Source organism: Pongo abelii, chromosome 23 (assembly GCF_028885655.2).
Source record: "Pongo abelii isolate AG06213 chromosome 23, NHGRI_mPonAbe1-v2.0_pri, whole genome shotgun sequence".
In the NCBI taxonomy this organism is placed as follows: Eukaryota; Metazoa; Chordata; class Mammalia; order Primates; family Hominidae; genus Pongo; species Pongo abelii.
In genome coordinates, this window is record NC_085929.1 from 53662592 (window position 1) to 53677380 (window position 14789).

General features: G+C 53.5%; 2 protein-coding genes across 2 annotated transcripts in view; one reads left to right on the forward strand and one right to left on the reverse strand.

Moving 5' to 3' along the window:
• The window catches only part of TBC1D22A (TBC1 domain family member 22A), a gene marked incomplete at its 5' end in the record, with an annotated part of 424244 nt that overhangs the window by 362769 nt on the left and 46686 nt on the right, over window positions 1-14789 (forward strand).
• Window positions 2822-3299, reverse strand: LOC129052755 (uncharacterized protein UNQ6126/PRO20091). Its single transcript, XM_054543816.2, is given in 2 exon segments — window positions 2822-2887; window positions 2889-3299. Coding segments are annotated over 2 exon segments (477 nt in total).

A 14789-nucleotide genomic window follows, 5' to 3' on the forward strand; every position in this document is an offset into this window, starting at 1 on the left:
TGCTCTCCAGATGAAGGCGGCTGGCTGCCGAGAGTCAGTCACTGGGCTGTCCATGGAGCTCGGGTGTTCCTGCTTCGGTGGCGTCTGTGACTGACTGGCTGGGGAGCTCTGTTCCCTGGACGCCCTGGGCGGACATTGCTGCCCTCCTGGGTCAGCCGTGCCTGGTGGTGGGAGGTGGGGTAGGAGAGGACTCGGGGTGATGTGTGTGCCTGAAGCTGCAGGGCACTGTGCTCAGGCCTCTGCTAACAACAGACCGTGTCTCATCGTCTCCAGAAATCGCCCTGGGCCCCACTCTGGGCAGACTCTGAGCCACACATATGCGAGGAATGGACCCTGCGCACATTCTGGTTGGGGAGAGAGAACAGTAAAGAGACGATTGACCTTCAGCAAAAGGCTGTGCCTCCAATGACGCCTCCATTTCTTCTGTCTGCTCCCAAATAGGGACAGTGCCACAAGGTGGCTCAAGGCGGACCAGACACACGCTGGCCGTAGGAGCTTCTGGGCGGGGTTTGTTTCTGTTGTGATTACGTGCAGAAGTGTCACTCCGGCCCTGGAGGCTGAAGCAGGCCATGAGCCCCTCAGGGTGAAGGACAGGAGATAGGGACAGCTGTGGGTGCCAGGGTGCCTGAGCTAGGTCTGGGGGAGACGGGTCATGAGAGGGTGCTGTTGGGTGGGCAGTGGGCCTCCTACCCCCCTGTCATGTGGTGGTCCCGTCCCGGGGCCGCTGGCAGGGGCAGACTTGGCCCAAGCAAGAGAATTGATGGCAGCCTTGACAGATGCAAATGACAAGGTGCCCACGTTCCTCACCCTACCGCGCCTCATTGGGCTTTTCTGTGAGGGATACGGTGTTTGCTGTTGGGCCGGAGACATTGCTCTGCGGTCATTAGACGGTGCAGCGTGGGCAGCTGATTAAAATGTTTTGCCAGCCTTCTCTGAGCCCTGCCTACTTAACTTGAGATGAAGGGAGGACAGGAGTCAGTCAGAGCCACAGGGCCAGGGTGTGGGGTGTGGGGTGCGGGGTGCGGGGTGGAGTGCAGACTCTGAGAGCCTGTGGGGCCCCTGTGGCTTGAGTGGGGGACCGGGAGGAGGCGCTGGCAGAGGAGCCACGAGATTGATTTTCTTCCTTTAGAGGAAGAGGAAGTTGGTTCTTTGATGCCATAGGGGTTGGATGGCGAGAATGCTGTGAGTGCCACAATGTGTTGTGGGCACTGAACCCATGGGAAAGGAGGTGAGAAACAGAAGTTACAAACCTGGGGAGTCCTGGTGAGCACGGGCAATGTGTGTGTGCCGTTGTGACATTTTAGGAAGACGCTTCTGCATCCATGGGATGCCACCTGAGCGAGTAGGGCCCAGAACATGATTCCCCAACAGCGGAACAGTGGTGGAAAGTGGCTTTAAAAGCCCTCATTCGTTGTAGCCTTGTGATTTGTCCCTTGGGAAATGATGTGTTGCTTTAAGTCATTGTTGTTCCACAGGAACAGAATCCTTTTCTGATTCCCAGAAGAAAGGCAGAGACCCTCCTGGTGTTAAACAACAGAGCCAAGCAGTTCAGGGGCCAGGGAGGGGGCGATGGGTCACACTTCCCCTTAATTCCCGAAAACTTGGGCAGGCGGGGAAGGTGAGGGTGCTGCCTGTGTCCTAGGTCCCCTTGGCCTTTGAGCCTCATGGGGGCATGGTTTGGTTCCTTCCCATCTGTGAGCCTCCTCCAGGGCCTGCTGGGCAGGTCTCGAGGAGCAGGGAGTGGTGGGGCGGGGCGGGCTGGGGTGAGGTGGGGCGGGGAGGGGCACAGCTGGGACTGGGGCTGCACCCTGGGCCTCCTGGCCTCTGGATGGCGGCACCTTCTGGAGTGAACGTTGGCCCTGTCCTGAGCGCTGGGTACCAGGAGGTGTGTGCTTCTCTGGAGGATTTGCCACCTCCCCTGCCAGAGCTTGCTGGTCCTCAGGAAGGGTGGTTGCCCTCAGGCACATGCCCCATGCCATCTGCATTGCTAATCCGTAAGCTATATGTATGTGACTCCACAGCCCTGCCCTGGGTGTTTCGTAATGCCACCCCCCCACCGCCAGCTCCACGTGTTGATGTCCAATGGGGCCTCTCTGCTGAGCCCTGCCCTGCCTCTGCAGCCACTGAGATTCAAGCCTCAGCGCTCAGCATGGACTCTGCCTTCCATCCGCCACTTTCCCACCAGACTTTCGTAGGGTCTTGGGGGGTGAAAGGAGCACCCTTGTATGGAAAGTTGTGTGTCCCCCCCCGGTGCCCGCTTGGTACCCTCTACCACTGTCCTTGCCCTCTGTGGGTCATTTTACAGTAAGAGGACACTGGGGCCCAGCAGGGGTGAGGCGAGCAGGGACTCTGCTTTCCCTTGGGATCTGCTGTCCCCTCCCTTAGGAACCTGCCACCCGCCCCTGCTGATTGGGCCTGCAGACCCTCCTCAGGCACACGTGGCACGGTAAGCACTAGAAAGGCCAGCTCCAGCGTGTCATGACCCATGTGGAAACCTTCTGTGGCCCCCACTGCTGGGGCACGAGCGCTAAACCAGAACTGAGCCACATCCTGTGCCTATTCTGACTGGCTGGGGGTGTAGTTTAAGTGCCTGATGTCGGCATTACTGGGATCTTTTCCTGATTAATAAGCACGGCATTGTAAAATTAGAAAATAAGCTATCTTGGAAAATCTTCATTTATCCATTGTACCCCCCAAGTCTAAACCTCTCAGTTTGGCTTCCCAGGGGACTGGGGGTCCAACTGCCACCCCCCCTGCAGGCCGCCCTCCCCCTGCCGGCCCCCATCCTCACCAGCTTCCCCTCCTTGGAGCCCCACTGCCCTTACCCTGGGCTTGGCTGAGAGGGGGCCGCCCACGCGGGATCGATTGTGCTCTGCCAGCTTCCAGGAAGTGCCCACCAGAAGTGGGAATGCCTCGTGAGGCTGGAAACTCCACCACCTGCCAGGAGCTGGGACCGTTGTTGTTTTTAATTTTAAAGTAAGCAAGCTGCTTAGACACAGTGGGGATGGTAGTTGGCAGAGTTGTTTTTCTAAGTAGAAAAAGCAGTTAATGTTATGGTGAACAGAGTGTGGCACCACCATGAAGTCAGGAACCTCCTCTGAGGAGGCCTCAGCAGCTGAGAGGTCTATAAATGTCTGATCAGTGAGTGCGCCACTGCCCGATGTTGATGCGTGGACAGCCTCGTTGGGAGAAGCAGCTTCCTCCAGCATGGTGACTGCCTGCCCCAGGAGGCTGGTGAAGGCGGCGAGGAGGCAGCAGAGCAGCATCGTGGAAGGCTGGGGCCCTTGCTCTGGAAGCATGCTCCGGGCAGTCTGTGGCCGCCTGGCCCTGGGCCCTGCATCTCTGTAGGAGCCCCAGCTGCTGGGTGGGCAGCATGGGAAGGACCAGCAGGTGCCAGCCCGAGCTGCCCAGCCTGGGAGCCTTCACCTTTGTCCCCTTTGGCTCTGGGACTGAGTTGTGTGAATCTGCCAGCTGCTCAGTGGGGAAGCCAAACACACACAGGTATGTGCAGTGCCCAGGGTGAGGGGCTCAGTCTGGCTTTGTGACCCTGGACTTCACAGCCTCAGCCGGTCTGCTCATTCCTTCACTGAATGCCCCTGGAACCCTCGCCCTGAGCCAGGCCCTGTGGTGTCAGGTTCTGCCCTCGAGGGGCAAGGCGAGTCGGGAGGGGCAGGTGCATGAAGGGACTGCTCTGTGGGGATCGGCAGGTGGGCAGGGACCAGGGAATAGAAGTGATAGATAGGAGAGAGGGGAGCTGGTTGGGGAGAGAGGTAAAGAGAGGATGGGGTGGCCTTCCCATAACAGTGGATTTGTAACAGCCTGCTCTGCAACATGAAGTGATTTAGTGAACTTGGCGCCGTGGGTGGATTGGCAGCTACAACATAAGCAGCCATGAGCAATATGAAAAGATGAGCAGGGACAGGCCAGGATGGTGCACGGAGGAAGCAGGAACAATCGTGTCTTCGGACTTCAAGAAGAAGTCTTGAAGTCCTGGGCAGAGCAGGGAGTCAGTCCAAACCGTGGCATCGAGAGAGTCACTCCACACTGTGGCATCGAGCAGGGAAAGTCACCCCACACTTTGGCATTCAGCAGGGAGAGTCACCCCACACCGTGGCATCGCACAGGGAGAGTCACTCCACACTGTGGGATCGAGCAGAGAGAGTCGCCCCACACCGTGGCATCGCACAGGGAGAGTCGCCCCACACCGTGGCATCGAGCAGGGAGAGTCACCCCACACCATGGCATCGAGCAGGGAGAGTCACCCCACACCATGGCATCGAGCAGGGAGAGTCGCCCCACACCGTGGCATCGAGCAGGGAGAGTCGCCCCACACCGTGGCATCGAGCAGGGAGAGTCGCCCCACACCGTGGCATCGAGCAGGGAGAGTCACCCCACACCATGGCATCGAGCAGAGAGAGTCATCCCACATGGTGGCCTTCTCCCAACAAGGGTCTGGCAGTGGCCGCAGGAGCGAGGAAAGCAGGATGCTCCTGGGAGCGCAGGAGCCCAGCGCCATCTCTGTCGGAAGCCTCCTTGTAGAGGCCGTGATCTGTGCACTTTCCTGTCTTTGTATTAAACTTGAATTTAAAACTGTATAAAACATATAAAGACATTCAATGAAGCAACCATAGGAGGAAAGTTTAAGCGTATTTAGATGGATTAAAAATAAGGTGGGGGCTGAGCGTGGTGGCTCTCGCCTGTAATCCCAGCACTTTGGGAGGCAGAGGCGGGCGGATCACCTGAGGTTAGGAGTTCGAGACCAGCCTGACCAACATAGTGAAACCTTGTCTCTACCAAAAATACAAAAATTAGCTGGGCATGCTGGCGGGTGCCTATAATCCCAGCTACTGGGGAATCTGAGGTAAGAGAATCACTTGAATCTGGGAGGCGGAGGTTGCAGTGAGCCGAGATGACACCACTGCACTCCAGCTGGGGCGACAGAGCGAGACTCGGTCTCAAAAAAGATAAATAAAAGATAAGGTGGATTGTGAATCTGAATGGCATAAAAAAGGAGTGGTTTGGGAGTTCTGGGTGGAATTTGTACCAACAAAGAATGCATCTTCTTTCTAAGTATTTATGGAATACTTACAAAAAGTAATCACCCAACCTAGGCCATAAACATTTCCAAAATAAAAAAACAGCAATGACATAAACTTTGTTCACTGAGCATAATCCTTTAAAATTAGATCATAATAAAGTTAAAATAAAAAACCAAGCATTTGGATGTTAAAGAACCCCCTTCAAAATAATGTGGGTCAAGATGGAAATGACCCTGTAATTGCAGAAGGATGTTCAAAAGCACAAGGAATGTGCCAGTGCTGGGCTTGCAAACAGATTCAAAGATGCAATGCTTTCATTATTTAAAAACATTAAAGCAAGTAAACTAAGCCTTTAACCAAGAAGTTAAAAATAGAAAAATAAAGACAACTTGTGATAAAGACAATAAAAGAATGAATGAGTAAAAGCAAATGAATAGATTAGAAGACAGGGTTTTTATGCAGAATTCCTAAGTACATCTTAGAGGGGCAGTTGGAAATGCTAGTGAGATAGGCAGACTTCCAGCAAGGAGGACCAAGATAGATGGCTGAAAACATAGTCCTCCTCTGTGTTAGGAAAGAGGAATTTACACACACACACACACACACACACACACACATTTTAAAAATGCTAAACTTGCCTCAAGATAAGCTTTGAAAGAAGCCCAACCTGGCCAGGTGCGGTGGCTCACGCCTGTAATCCCAGCACATTGGAAAGCCGAGGCGGGTGGATCACGAGGTCAGGAGATTGAGACCATCCTGGCCAACATGGTGAAACCCCATCTCTGCTAAAAATACAAAAATCAGCCAGGTGTGGTGGCACATGTCTGTAATCCCAGCTACTCGTGAGGCTGAGGCAGGAGAATCGCTTGAACCAGGGAGGCAGAGGTTGCAGTGAGCCAAGACCGCACCACTGCAGTCCAGCCTGGCGACAGCAAGACTCCATCTCAAAATAAAACTTGAATAGACTTATAATTTGGGAGTAAATCCAACATTGCCAAAAGTCTTGGTTTTAAATATGATTCTAAGGCCTGAAAATGTCTTCCTAGTAAATTTGTTCACAGTTTCAAAAATCCTTATGCTGTGTGACCTGCCCTGCTGGAGAGAAGCAGCAGGCTTGGCACTCCGTCTCACAGAGCTGGCCACCCGGACACATGGCTCCCAGCACCCTGTCTCAGCTGAATCATCAGTGACTTCTGTGCAGGATCCCACATCTGCCAGTTTCTCTCTCCACATATATGGAGTGTCTTAGTTCATTCCTGCTGTTTTAACAAACTGCCTTAGACTGGGTAATTTTTTTTTCTTTTTTTTTTGAGATGAAGCCTCACACTGTCGCCCGGGCTGGTGTGCAGTGGGGCGATCTCGGCTCGCTGCAGCCTCCGCCTCCCGGGTTCAAGTGATTCTCCTGCCTCAGCCTCCTGAGTAGCTGGGACTACAGGCGTGCGCCACCACGCCCAGCTAATTTTTGTATTTTTAGTAGAGACAGGGTTTCAGTATGTTGACCAGGCTGGTCTCAAACTCCTGACCTCGTAATCTGCCCGCCTCAGCCTCCCAAAATGCTGGGATTGCAGGCATGAGCCATCGCGCCAGGCCTAGACTGGGTAATTTATAAACAATAGAAATGTATTTCTCACTGTTCTGGAGACTGGAAGTTCAAGATCAAGGCGTCGGCCTCTGGTGTCTGTCCAGGGCGTCTCGTTACTACATCCTCATGTGGTGGAAGGTAGGAGGGCAAGAGAGCTGGGCGCTCCCATCAGCCTCCTTCACGGCACCCATCCCATTCATGAGGCCCGCCTTCATCAATATTATAAAATAAAAAATATCCCATAAAAATACCACTGAAATGTAGCCATGCTCCTGGATGCCGGCCTAGAGTTAGCCTCAGAGATCAGGCTAGCACGCCTGTAACTGTCCGGCTTGCACTATTAATAAAAATATCCTATCAATAAACCAGAGGCCCTCAATCCCATGATATCTTAAGAGATTCAGTAGCTTTTCCTGAGTTTGATGAAAAGAAAAAAGTTCTGCCCTTAAGTAGAACTAAAATAATACTTTATTAACATGCTAAGAACATTTTAAATCAACAACCGCCAGTACCTAGGGAAATGCTAGAGACAGCCCCACTGAGATCAGGATGATTTCTTCTGTTTTTGTAACATGATGAAAAAATGTTCAGCGAAGGCTCCTTGTCCTCTCCCCATACAATGTGCATGCACACACGCGCACACACAACATGGATATTAACAAAATGCTTTTTAAGTTCATGGGCTCTTCAGAGGAGTAAGCCAGTCCTAGAAATTGTGTTTGCCCTGAGGGCGTCTGCTGCTTCCTGCTCTGGGGCCAAGTCCCCAATGTAAACAGCCTGGCAGAGGGCAGGGGAGAAGGCCTGGGGCTGGAGCAGGTGGATGTGAGTCAGAGACCCTTTGCCTACGTCAGGACCCCTGAACCCAAGCAAGTAAACCAGTACAGACAGACAAAATGGCCCTCGTAGGTTCATGCTTGCCTGAGGCTTAGCTCTGAAGGGAAGAGAAATAAAAGCAGGTTTCCTCTGAAAATTCCTGACCCCAGCTCACCCTCTCACTTATTTAGGTCTAGAATTTACTTTACTTTTATGTCTGAAAAACCCTATGCTAACAAGTTAACTTAATATGGCCAGAGAGCCCCAGGTGCCTAGCCCAAGAAAATGCCAGTTCACTCTAGAGTGGCACATTTTAAGCACAACATAGAAGTTGTAAATATCTGTATACCAGAAACATCATAAACAAAATTCAAAGGCAGTTGACAAAGTTCTTCATTCACAACATAGCTTATATCCTTAATATGCAGAGAACTCACACAAATAACTAATAAAAAGAAAATGTCCTCATAGAAAATGGATGAGGACAATCAGAACAGTCAGAAACTCACTTGAGAATGTATGTAGCTATCCAGAAAATGTAAGTGTTTCTTCCAATCATTAGTAAAGAATTGAAAATGGAAGCAAATGCTCTCTCAAATAAGCACTGCTTTTAGCGAGGGACCTCCTGGAAGTGGATGAAGTTGGCGTAAAGCAGGCATGCTGTTTCACTCTGATGAGGGGTGTGATACAGAGCCTTTCTGGAGAACTATTCATAATTTATATCAAGAGCCTTTCCTCGATCCAGTAATTCTCCTTGTTTATAATTATGGAAAAACAAATTGGCAGCAGCCTGCATATCCAGCTCTCGGGGTACAGTTACCTAAGTTATGGTACATGGCTGGTTATAATGTTTCATAACTACCAAAAATATCTTCAAGTAATATTTACTGAAACGAGAAAATGTTTTCATTGCGTTTCTATGTGGAGGAAAAGCATGACCTGAAATTATATATATCGACATATGTAATACAGATAAAAATGATCCCAGATTTGCTTCTATTCCACGCATGGACAGAAAGACCGAACAGAAACAAACCACGGTGCTAGCCTGACTTAGTTTTCATTAGTAGAGTTATGGATATTTTATTTTCTTGTTTGAAATTTTTTTTTCTTTGTATTTTGCATGTTCTTTTCAATATGTGTAAACATGGTTTTCTCACTAGGGTTAATTCCCACGTTAAGGATGGTTGTGGGGATTCGGCTGCTCTGTGAGGTTCATGGCTTGGAGCTGGAGCTCAGAATGCTGGGCTCTGTGTTCTCTGCCCTTCTTCTAGGATGTTGCATCGCGCCTGCCCCTCAGGTGTCCTGCTGTGCCCGCCCCTCGGGTGTCCCGCCATCCCTGCTCCTCAGGTGTCCCCCCGCCCCTGCCCCTCAGATGTCCCACCGCATCCAGCCTTCAGGTGTCCTGCCGTGTCCATCCTTCAGATGTCCCCTCAGCTCGCTGACATGCACATGTGCAAACACATCACTCAACACAGAGCACACAGGCCCATGGCCCTCAAGGCAAGAGGCGTGCCCTGCTCATCTGGTGGAGACTTAGTTACCAGAGGCTTCCCTGGTAACACATGAGGGGCACTGGGGATGAGGAGCTGGGGATGAGAGCGTGAGAGGGTCAGAGGGGCTGTGGGAAGAGAGAGGTGGGTGGACTCTGCAGGTCACCCCAGCTCCCAGGCTGCACAAAGTGCCGTCGAGGCTGGCTGTGCATTCCCTTTGGCTGAGCCACCATGACGAGGTTTCCCGAACTGCCCTGTCCTGCCCGTAGATGACATAAGGGCCGCATTTCATTCATGGGCCTGGGCTTCTTTCCAGGGTCCTCAGTGTCCCCATCACAGGGGTTGGGGGTGGGGGGTGTGGTCATTTCTGAGTAACCTGTGAGGATCTGTGTGCACAGTGGACCAAATTCCAGTCCGTGACCTTTGAGCCCCTCCAAGCTGGCCACCTGGTCCTCTGGGCCCAGCCCCTACTTGGAGGTGGTCTCAGCCCATGTATGGCCACCTGATGAGTCTGGAAGTCACCCACTGCCCTTAGGAGGCTGCCCTAAATGCTACTAGCCTCAGACTTCGGGATCTTTGATAAGGAGACAAGCAATAAAGACATCACAGGTTCTCTTGGGCATCTGTGATTTACAAAGTAGGAAAGACAACAGCAGCAAAAGCCCTGTGCTCTGCAGAGACCCAGATGGGCTTCACTGCGCAGAAGCAGCGGCGAGGCCTCCCTCCTCACCCGTCCCCTGGCCTCGGAAGCTGGTGCCAGGGTGTGCCCAGCCTCTCTGGCTGCAGACCCCCGGAGTCCCTTTCATTTGCTTCATGAGAGGCCTCAAAGCAAATACTCCTTAGCTCGAGCCTTGGCCTATTTGGACTTTGGGGTCTCAGGGTAATTAAAGGTTGCTTTAAAGATCAATGGCAGCTTTAGAATTATACCTGGAAGGAGGTGGAGAGAAGATGGGGTTTGCACATGGAGATTTATCATTTCTAATTTTTTCTTACCTGAGAGAACCACATTATTAATGACGATGAGGTCTCAGCCCCTCCAGGAGGCTGAGGGGTGTTCCCATGAGGTTCCGTCTGCCCAGACTTTGGGGCGGGTGGGTGGAATCGCTTAGCTTTACTCCTGGCCACCCAGCCCTTCGCTTTGGCCTGAAAACAGAGAGCACCAGCTGCTTCCCAGGTGATGCTTCCTCCATTCTCTCCAGGAGGGCATAGACTCCTGCTGGAGGCCCCTCACCTGTGAAGCCCCCTTGTTGTGCTTACTGGGGGTTTCGGGCCGTGGTTTCGTATCCAGCCCAGCACCTGGCGTGTGGTAGGAATGGAAGGAGTGTTTCCCGGCTGGCAGGATGAGTTTGTGTACCCAGTCCTGACAGACATGCTTTTCTGCGTGCTTTCATTTGGAGTTCCAGCATCCTTTTGGGCCAGTCCATTGCTGTCGTGAGTCACTGGTGAACTCACACCCAGGACCCGCTTAATGAGTCCATCAGGCTTCAACCTGCCCATTGGCTCACAGAATGGCCCGTGGCAGTGGGCCACATCTCTGTCAAATGGGACTGATCTTGCAATGCTGAGTAGCCTTCGACAGGCTAATGGCTTCATACAGGTTTCTCTTTCATCCTGTGTTCACTGGAAGCAGCAAATGTCATGAAATGCCAAAGTAAAGATCGTTGTCTCCGTCTCTATTGTTTCAAGACATTTTAAAGACAAAATTGGGTCAATTGAAAAGTAATCTCTGAAGTGAATTGTGCCTTTGTGTGCGGGTTGCTGCATGTGTGCAAGTGTGGGGTTTGCAGGGTCATGCGTGCTGTGAGATCAGGTTTGTGTTGCTGTGTGGGGTTTATGTTGCTGTGTGGGGTTTGTGTGGCTATGTGGTATTAGCTCTTTGGACCATTCTTTGAACAGAAACTCTTGGGGGCCCACATGCCTGCCTCCCGTGTTCTGATGCAACACTGCGAAACAGGAAAGAGGACACCATTGACAACGGCTGGGCATGTGGCAGGTCCATGGTGGGTGCGCTCACTGCCGGATGAGGCCTCCCCGAAGAGGGGTCCTTGTGTGGAAGCAACAGAGAGAGAAGGGAACTCTCAGGTCAGCGGGGGAGGGCACGCCTGAGCTGAGCATTTGAATCCCTGCTGCTGTGGCGGGGGTGGGTGCTGCCCTTGTGTTTTAGCAGGAACCACAGGGTAAATGCACGGAGGTTGGGGATGGGTGGTGATGTGCAGGGTTCAGACGGAAGGGCGCTGTGGGAGCTGGGACCTGGGCTCAGCTGTGAGGAGGGAGCAGAGCTTTCCTTGTGGGAAAGCTGGGGAAGAGGACAGCAAACCCCTGAGTGAAGCAGGGCTGGGAGCCGCCTGGAGGACGGGCCACCCGTGCCAGGCCCTCAAGCCAGACTAGGGGCGCGTGTCCTGGGAGGCACTGGGACCTTTTGCCTCTTCGTGACCTGGGCCTGGGGTGGGCATGCGGGTGGAAGCTCTATGGGGAGGGGACCTGCCTGTGCCTCTGTGCACGTCATTTTCGGAGTTAAAACATGCCTGGTGTGGAGTTGGCAAATCAGCTGGGCATGGGGTGCTGCCCTCTCAGCCACAGGTGGCACCGAGGGGCATGGAGGAGGCGAGCTGGTCCCAGAAGCAGGGCTTGGGGAGTGGGCTGCAGGGCGAGGGGGACAGACGGGGCGGCTTCTATCCTGGAGGAGCGGTGGGCCTTCAGGAGCAGTGAGGGGCCCGTGGGGGAAGCAGGTGATGAGTTTGGGCTCCACCGAGGTCCGCCAGTCTGAGCACAGCTGGTGTGAGGACACTGAGGCAGCAGTGCGCAGGGCTGTTGGGAGGACAGGCGGGCAGAGGCCTGGAGGGGACAGAGGACAAAGATGGCGCCTGCGGAGATTGGGCCAGGCGGGAGTGGGGACATAGAGGCTGAAGGAGCTGGGTGGGACAAGCCCTATAAAGGAGGGAGGGTCAGGGGCCTGCAGAGGGCGGCGGGAAGGCAGCCTTCATGCTGAGGGTGAGCACGGGGACCAGGTGTGGCCAGCACAGTGACCACACTCCTGCCCCAGGCCCATGGGGCAGGGCCCTCCAGAGACCCAGGCAACGGGCGACATCTCAGCCCCATCGAGTCCCCAGGCTCTGGCAAGGTCTGCCGCCAGCATGGCCAAATGCACCCCCCTGGGTTCCTCCTCACACTTCAGGGAGGGCGACCGTCCCTGGAGAGCCCACGGGATTCCCAGTGTCTTCCAGAACACTTTCTGTTGTTCCCCGGGGGCGGGGCTTTCTCAGAAGCCGGCAGCGCTATGAGGTGTGCCCTGGAGACCTGGGGGAGCAGGAAGGCCCGACACACCCAGAGCATCTTCTGTTCTAGTGCTAACACGGTGACACCAGCAGGTAACTTTTTTATACTTCAAAAAGCTCCCTATTAAATTATACCTCTCGTTATGATCATGCAGTAGAATTGGAAGGTTCAAGTCATTTCTGGGTAAAGTGGGGTTTGGGCTGCAGAGTTTAATAGCTTTCTTCCTGGAGGAAATGGTGAAAGTTTGGGAAGATGGAGTGTGAGTTAAGATGAAGGAACAGGATTGTTGGGAGAGACTCTGGGGTGACTTGCAGGGATCTTTAAAACAAGTAATGAGATCTTTCTGTGGCTCAACTAAGGCAAGAGAAATATGGGCCACTTTGCAAGAACTTCCCAGCATCTCTTTGATGTCCCTTGCTGAGGGCCCCCTACTGGCTGCTGTGGAGAGGGACCCGCATGCGGCAGGCCAATCCCAGCCTGAGCCCAGCTGGGGCTCCTGGAGCAGCCGACATCGGGCGTCCCAGGATGGTCGAGTACAGGTGACTCTCCTGGTGTCCAGGTAGTCAGTTGCCAGAGGGCAGTGCCCACTCAGAGCACGTGGAAACACAAAGGAAGATGACGATGTTTTGTTTTTGTTTTTTGTTTTTTGTTTTTTTTGAGACAGAGTCTCGCTCTGTCGGCCAGGTTGGAGTGCAGTGGCACGACCTTGGCTCACTGCAGCGTCTGCCTCCCAAGTTCAAGTGAGTCTCCCGCCTCAGCCTCCCGAGTAGCTGGGACTACAGGCACACGCTACCATGCCCGTCTAATTTTTTAATTTTTTGTAGAGACAGGGTTTCACCACGTTGACCAGGCTGGTCTTGAACTCCTGACCTCAGGTAATCCGCCTGCCTTGGCCTCCCAAAGTGCTGGGATTACAGGCATGAGCCACTGTGCCCGGCCAGGTGATGATGTTTTTTAAGAAAGAGGGAGCCTTTTCAGGCCACCAGAAGATAGGGACGCCATGATCCCCTTCCCCTGTGGTTCCTGAGCCCTGTCCTGTAAACAGTATTGGAGGTGGCCCAGGCTTCCCTCTTGTAACTGGGTGGAGGCCAGCATGCGGCCAGCAGTACATAGGCCTGGCAGGGGCCCACAGGATCCTGTCTCTGCAGCCTGGTGGATGGACTGCACTCCCCATCCACATGTCATCCGCTCACCAAGCGCCTCTCACTCTAGTGGCTGCAGCACTGCACCGCCAGTGAGCTCAGGCCTTCCAATGAGGGCGGAGGGAGTGACCCCTGGCGCTGTCTTCTCTGGAAACAGGAGTGAGCATTAGGAAGCGGCAGGCTGGAGGCCCCAAGGACTGGCAGGGGGTCACCTGCTGGGATGGGAAGCCCAGGGACCCTGTGGTTCCAGGAAGCCATGTCAAAGGCAGGGTGGCCCTTTTGCCCTGCCTCTACTGGGGGCACCCAGGGAAATCCCTCCACTGACCCAGAAGGGTGGGCGGGCCTGTGAGTGGGAGGAGTTCTGGAACATCTCTGAACTTCTCATCCAGAAAGGAGACGGCAGCTTCTGGCTCACTGTACTCCTAGGGCTGCTGGAGGGTCAGGTGGGGTGATGGACGGAGGAGAGGCTCAGAGCTACCGATTTTTCACACGCATAGGCACGAGTGCACACAATACACGCAGCATCCACATACACACGTGTGCATGCACACCCACCCACCCTCGGGGTCTCAGGAAACCAGGCAGGGAAAAAATTAATTCTGGTCTTTTTTGATCCCTGGAAAATAAACCCTTTCTCTCTTTGCAAATGGAAAATTCTTGGTTAGTGATAAAGAAAACTACTCCTTGCCTCATGTGGAATTGGCTTGGATTTTTTTTCTTTATCTTTTTTTTTCTTTTCTTTTTTTTTCTTTTTTTTTTTTTTTTGAGACAGAGTCTTGCTCTGTCTGTCGCCCAGGCTGAAGTGCAGTGACGCAATCTTGGCTCACTGCAACCTCCGCCTCCCGGGTTCAAGCGATTCTCCTGCCTCAGCCCCACGAGTAGCTGGAATTACTGGTGTGTGCTACCACGCCCAGCTGATTTTTTTTTGTATTTTTAGTAGAGACGGCCAGGCTGGTCTGCAACCCCTGACCTCAGATGATGCACCCACCCCGGCTTCCCAAAGTGCCGGGATTACAGGTGTGAGCCACCACCACGCCCAGCCTGGATTTCTTTTGACATGGGCCTCCTGGGCTTTCACTCTTGCAGCGAGAGTCTTCGTTTGAGGGGCTCTTGCCTGCACCTGTGGCCAGCTTGCCCTTCCACTGCCGTCAGGGAAGGCGGCCCCATTCGTGTGTGGAGAGAGAACATCCACCTCGTCATTGTTCACTGAGAGAATGTGAGTGGCAGGCGCTGAGCACTTTTCCCGGGTAGCAGGAGGAGCTGGGGCCACAGGGAGTGGGTGTCCACGCACCAGGGCTCACAGATGTAGTGCTCTTGGCGCCTGCTTTTGTGGCAAGTGCCTTATGTTGGTTCTCTTCAGGGCAAGTGGTCTTCACCTTCTCCCCTGAGCCATCCTGGCCCAGCCTTGAGGAGTCCCCTGAAGTGAGAGTTTTGGGCCTCTCCC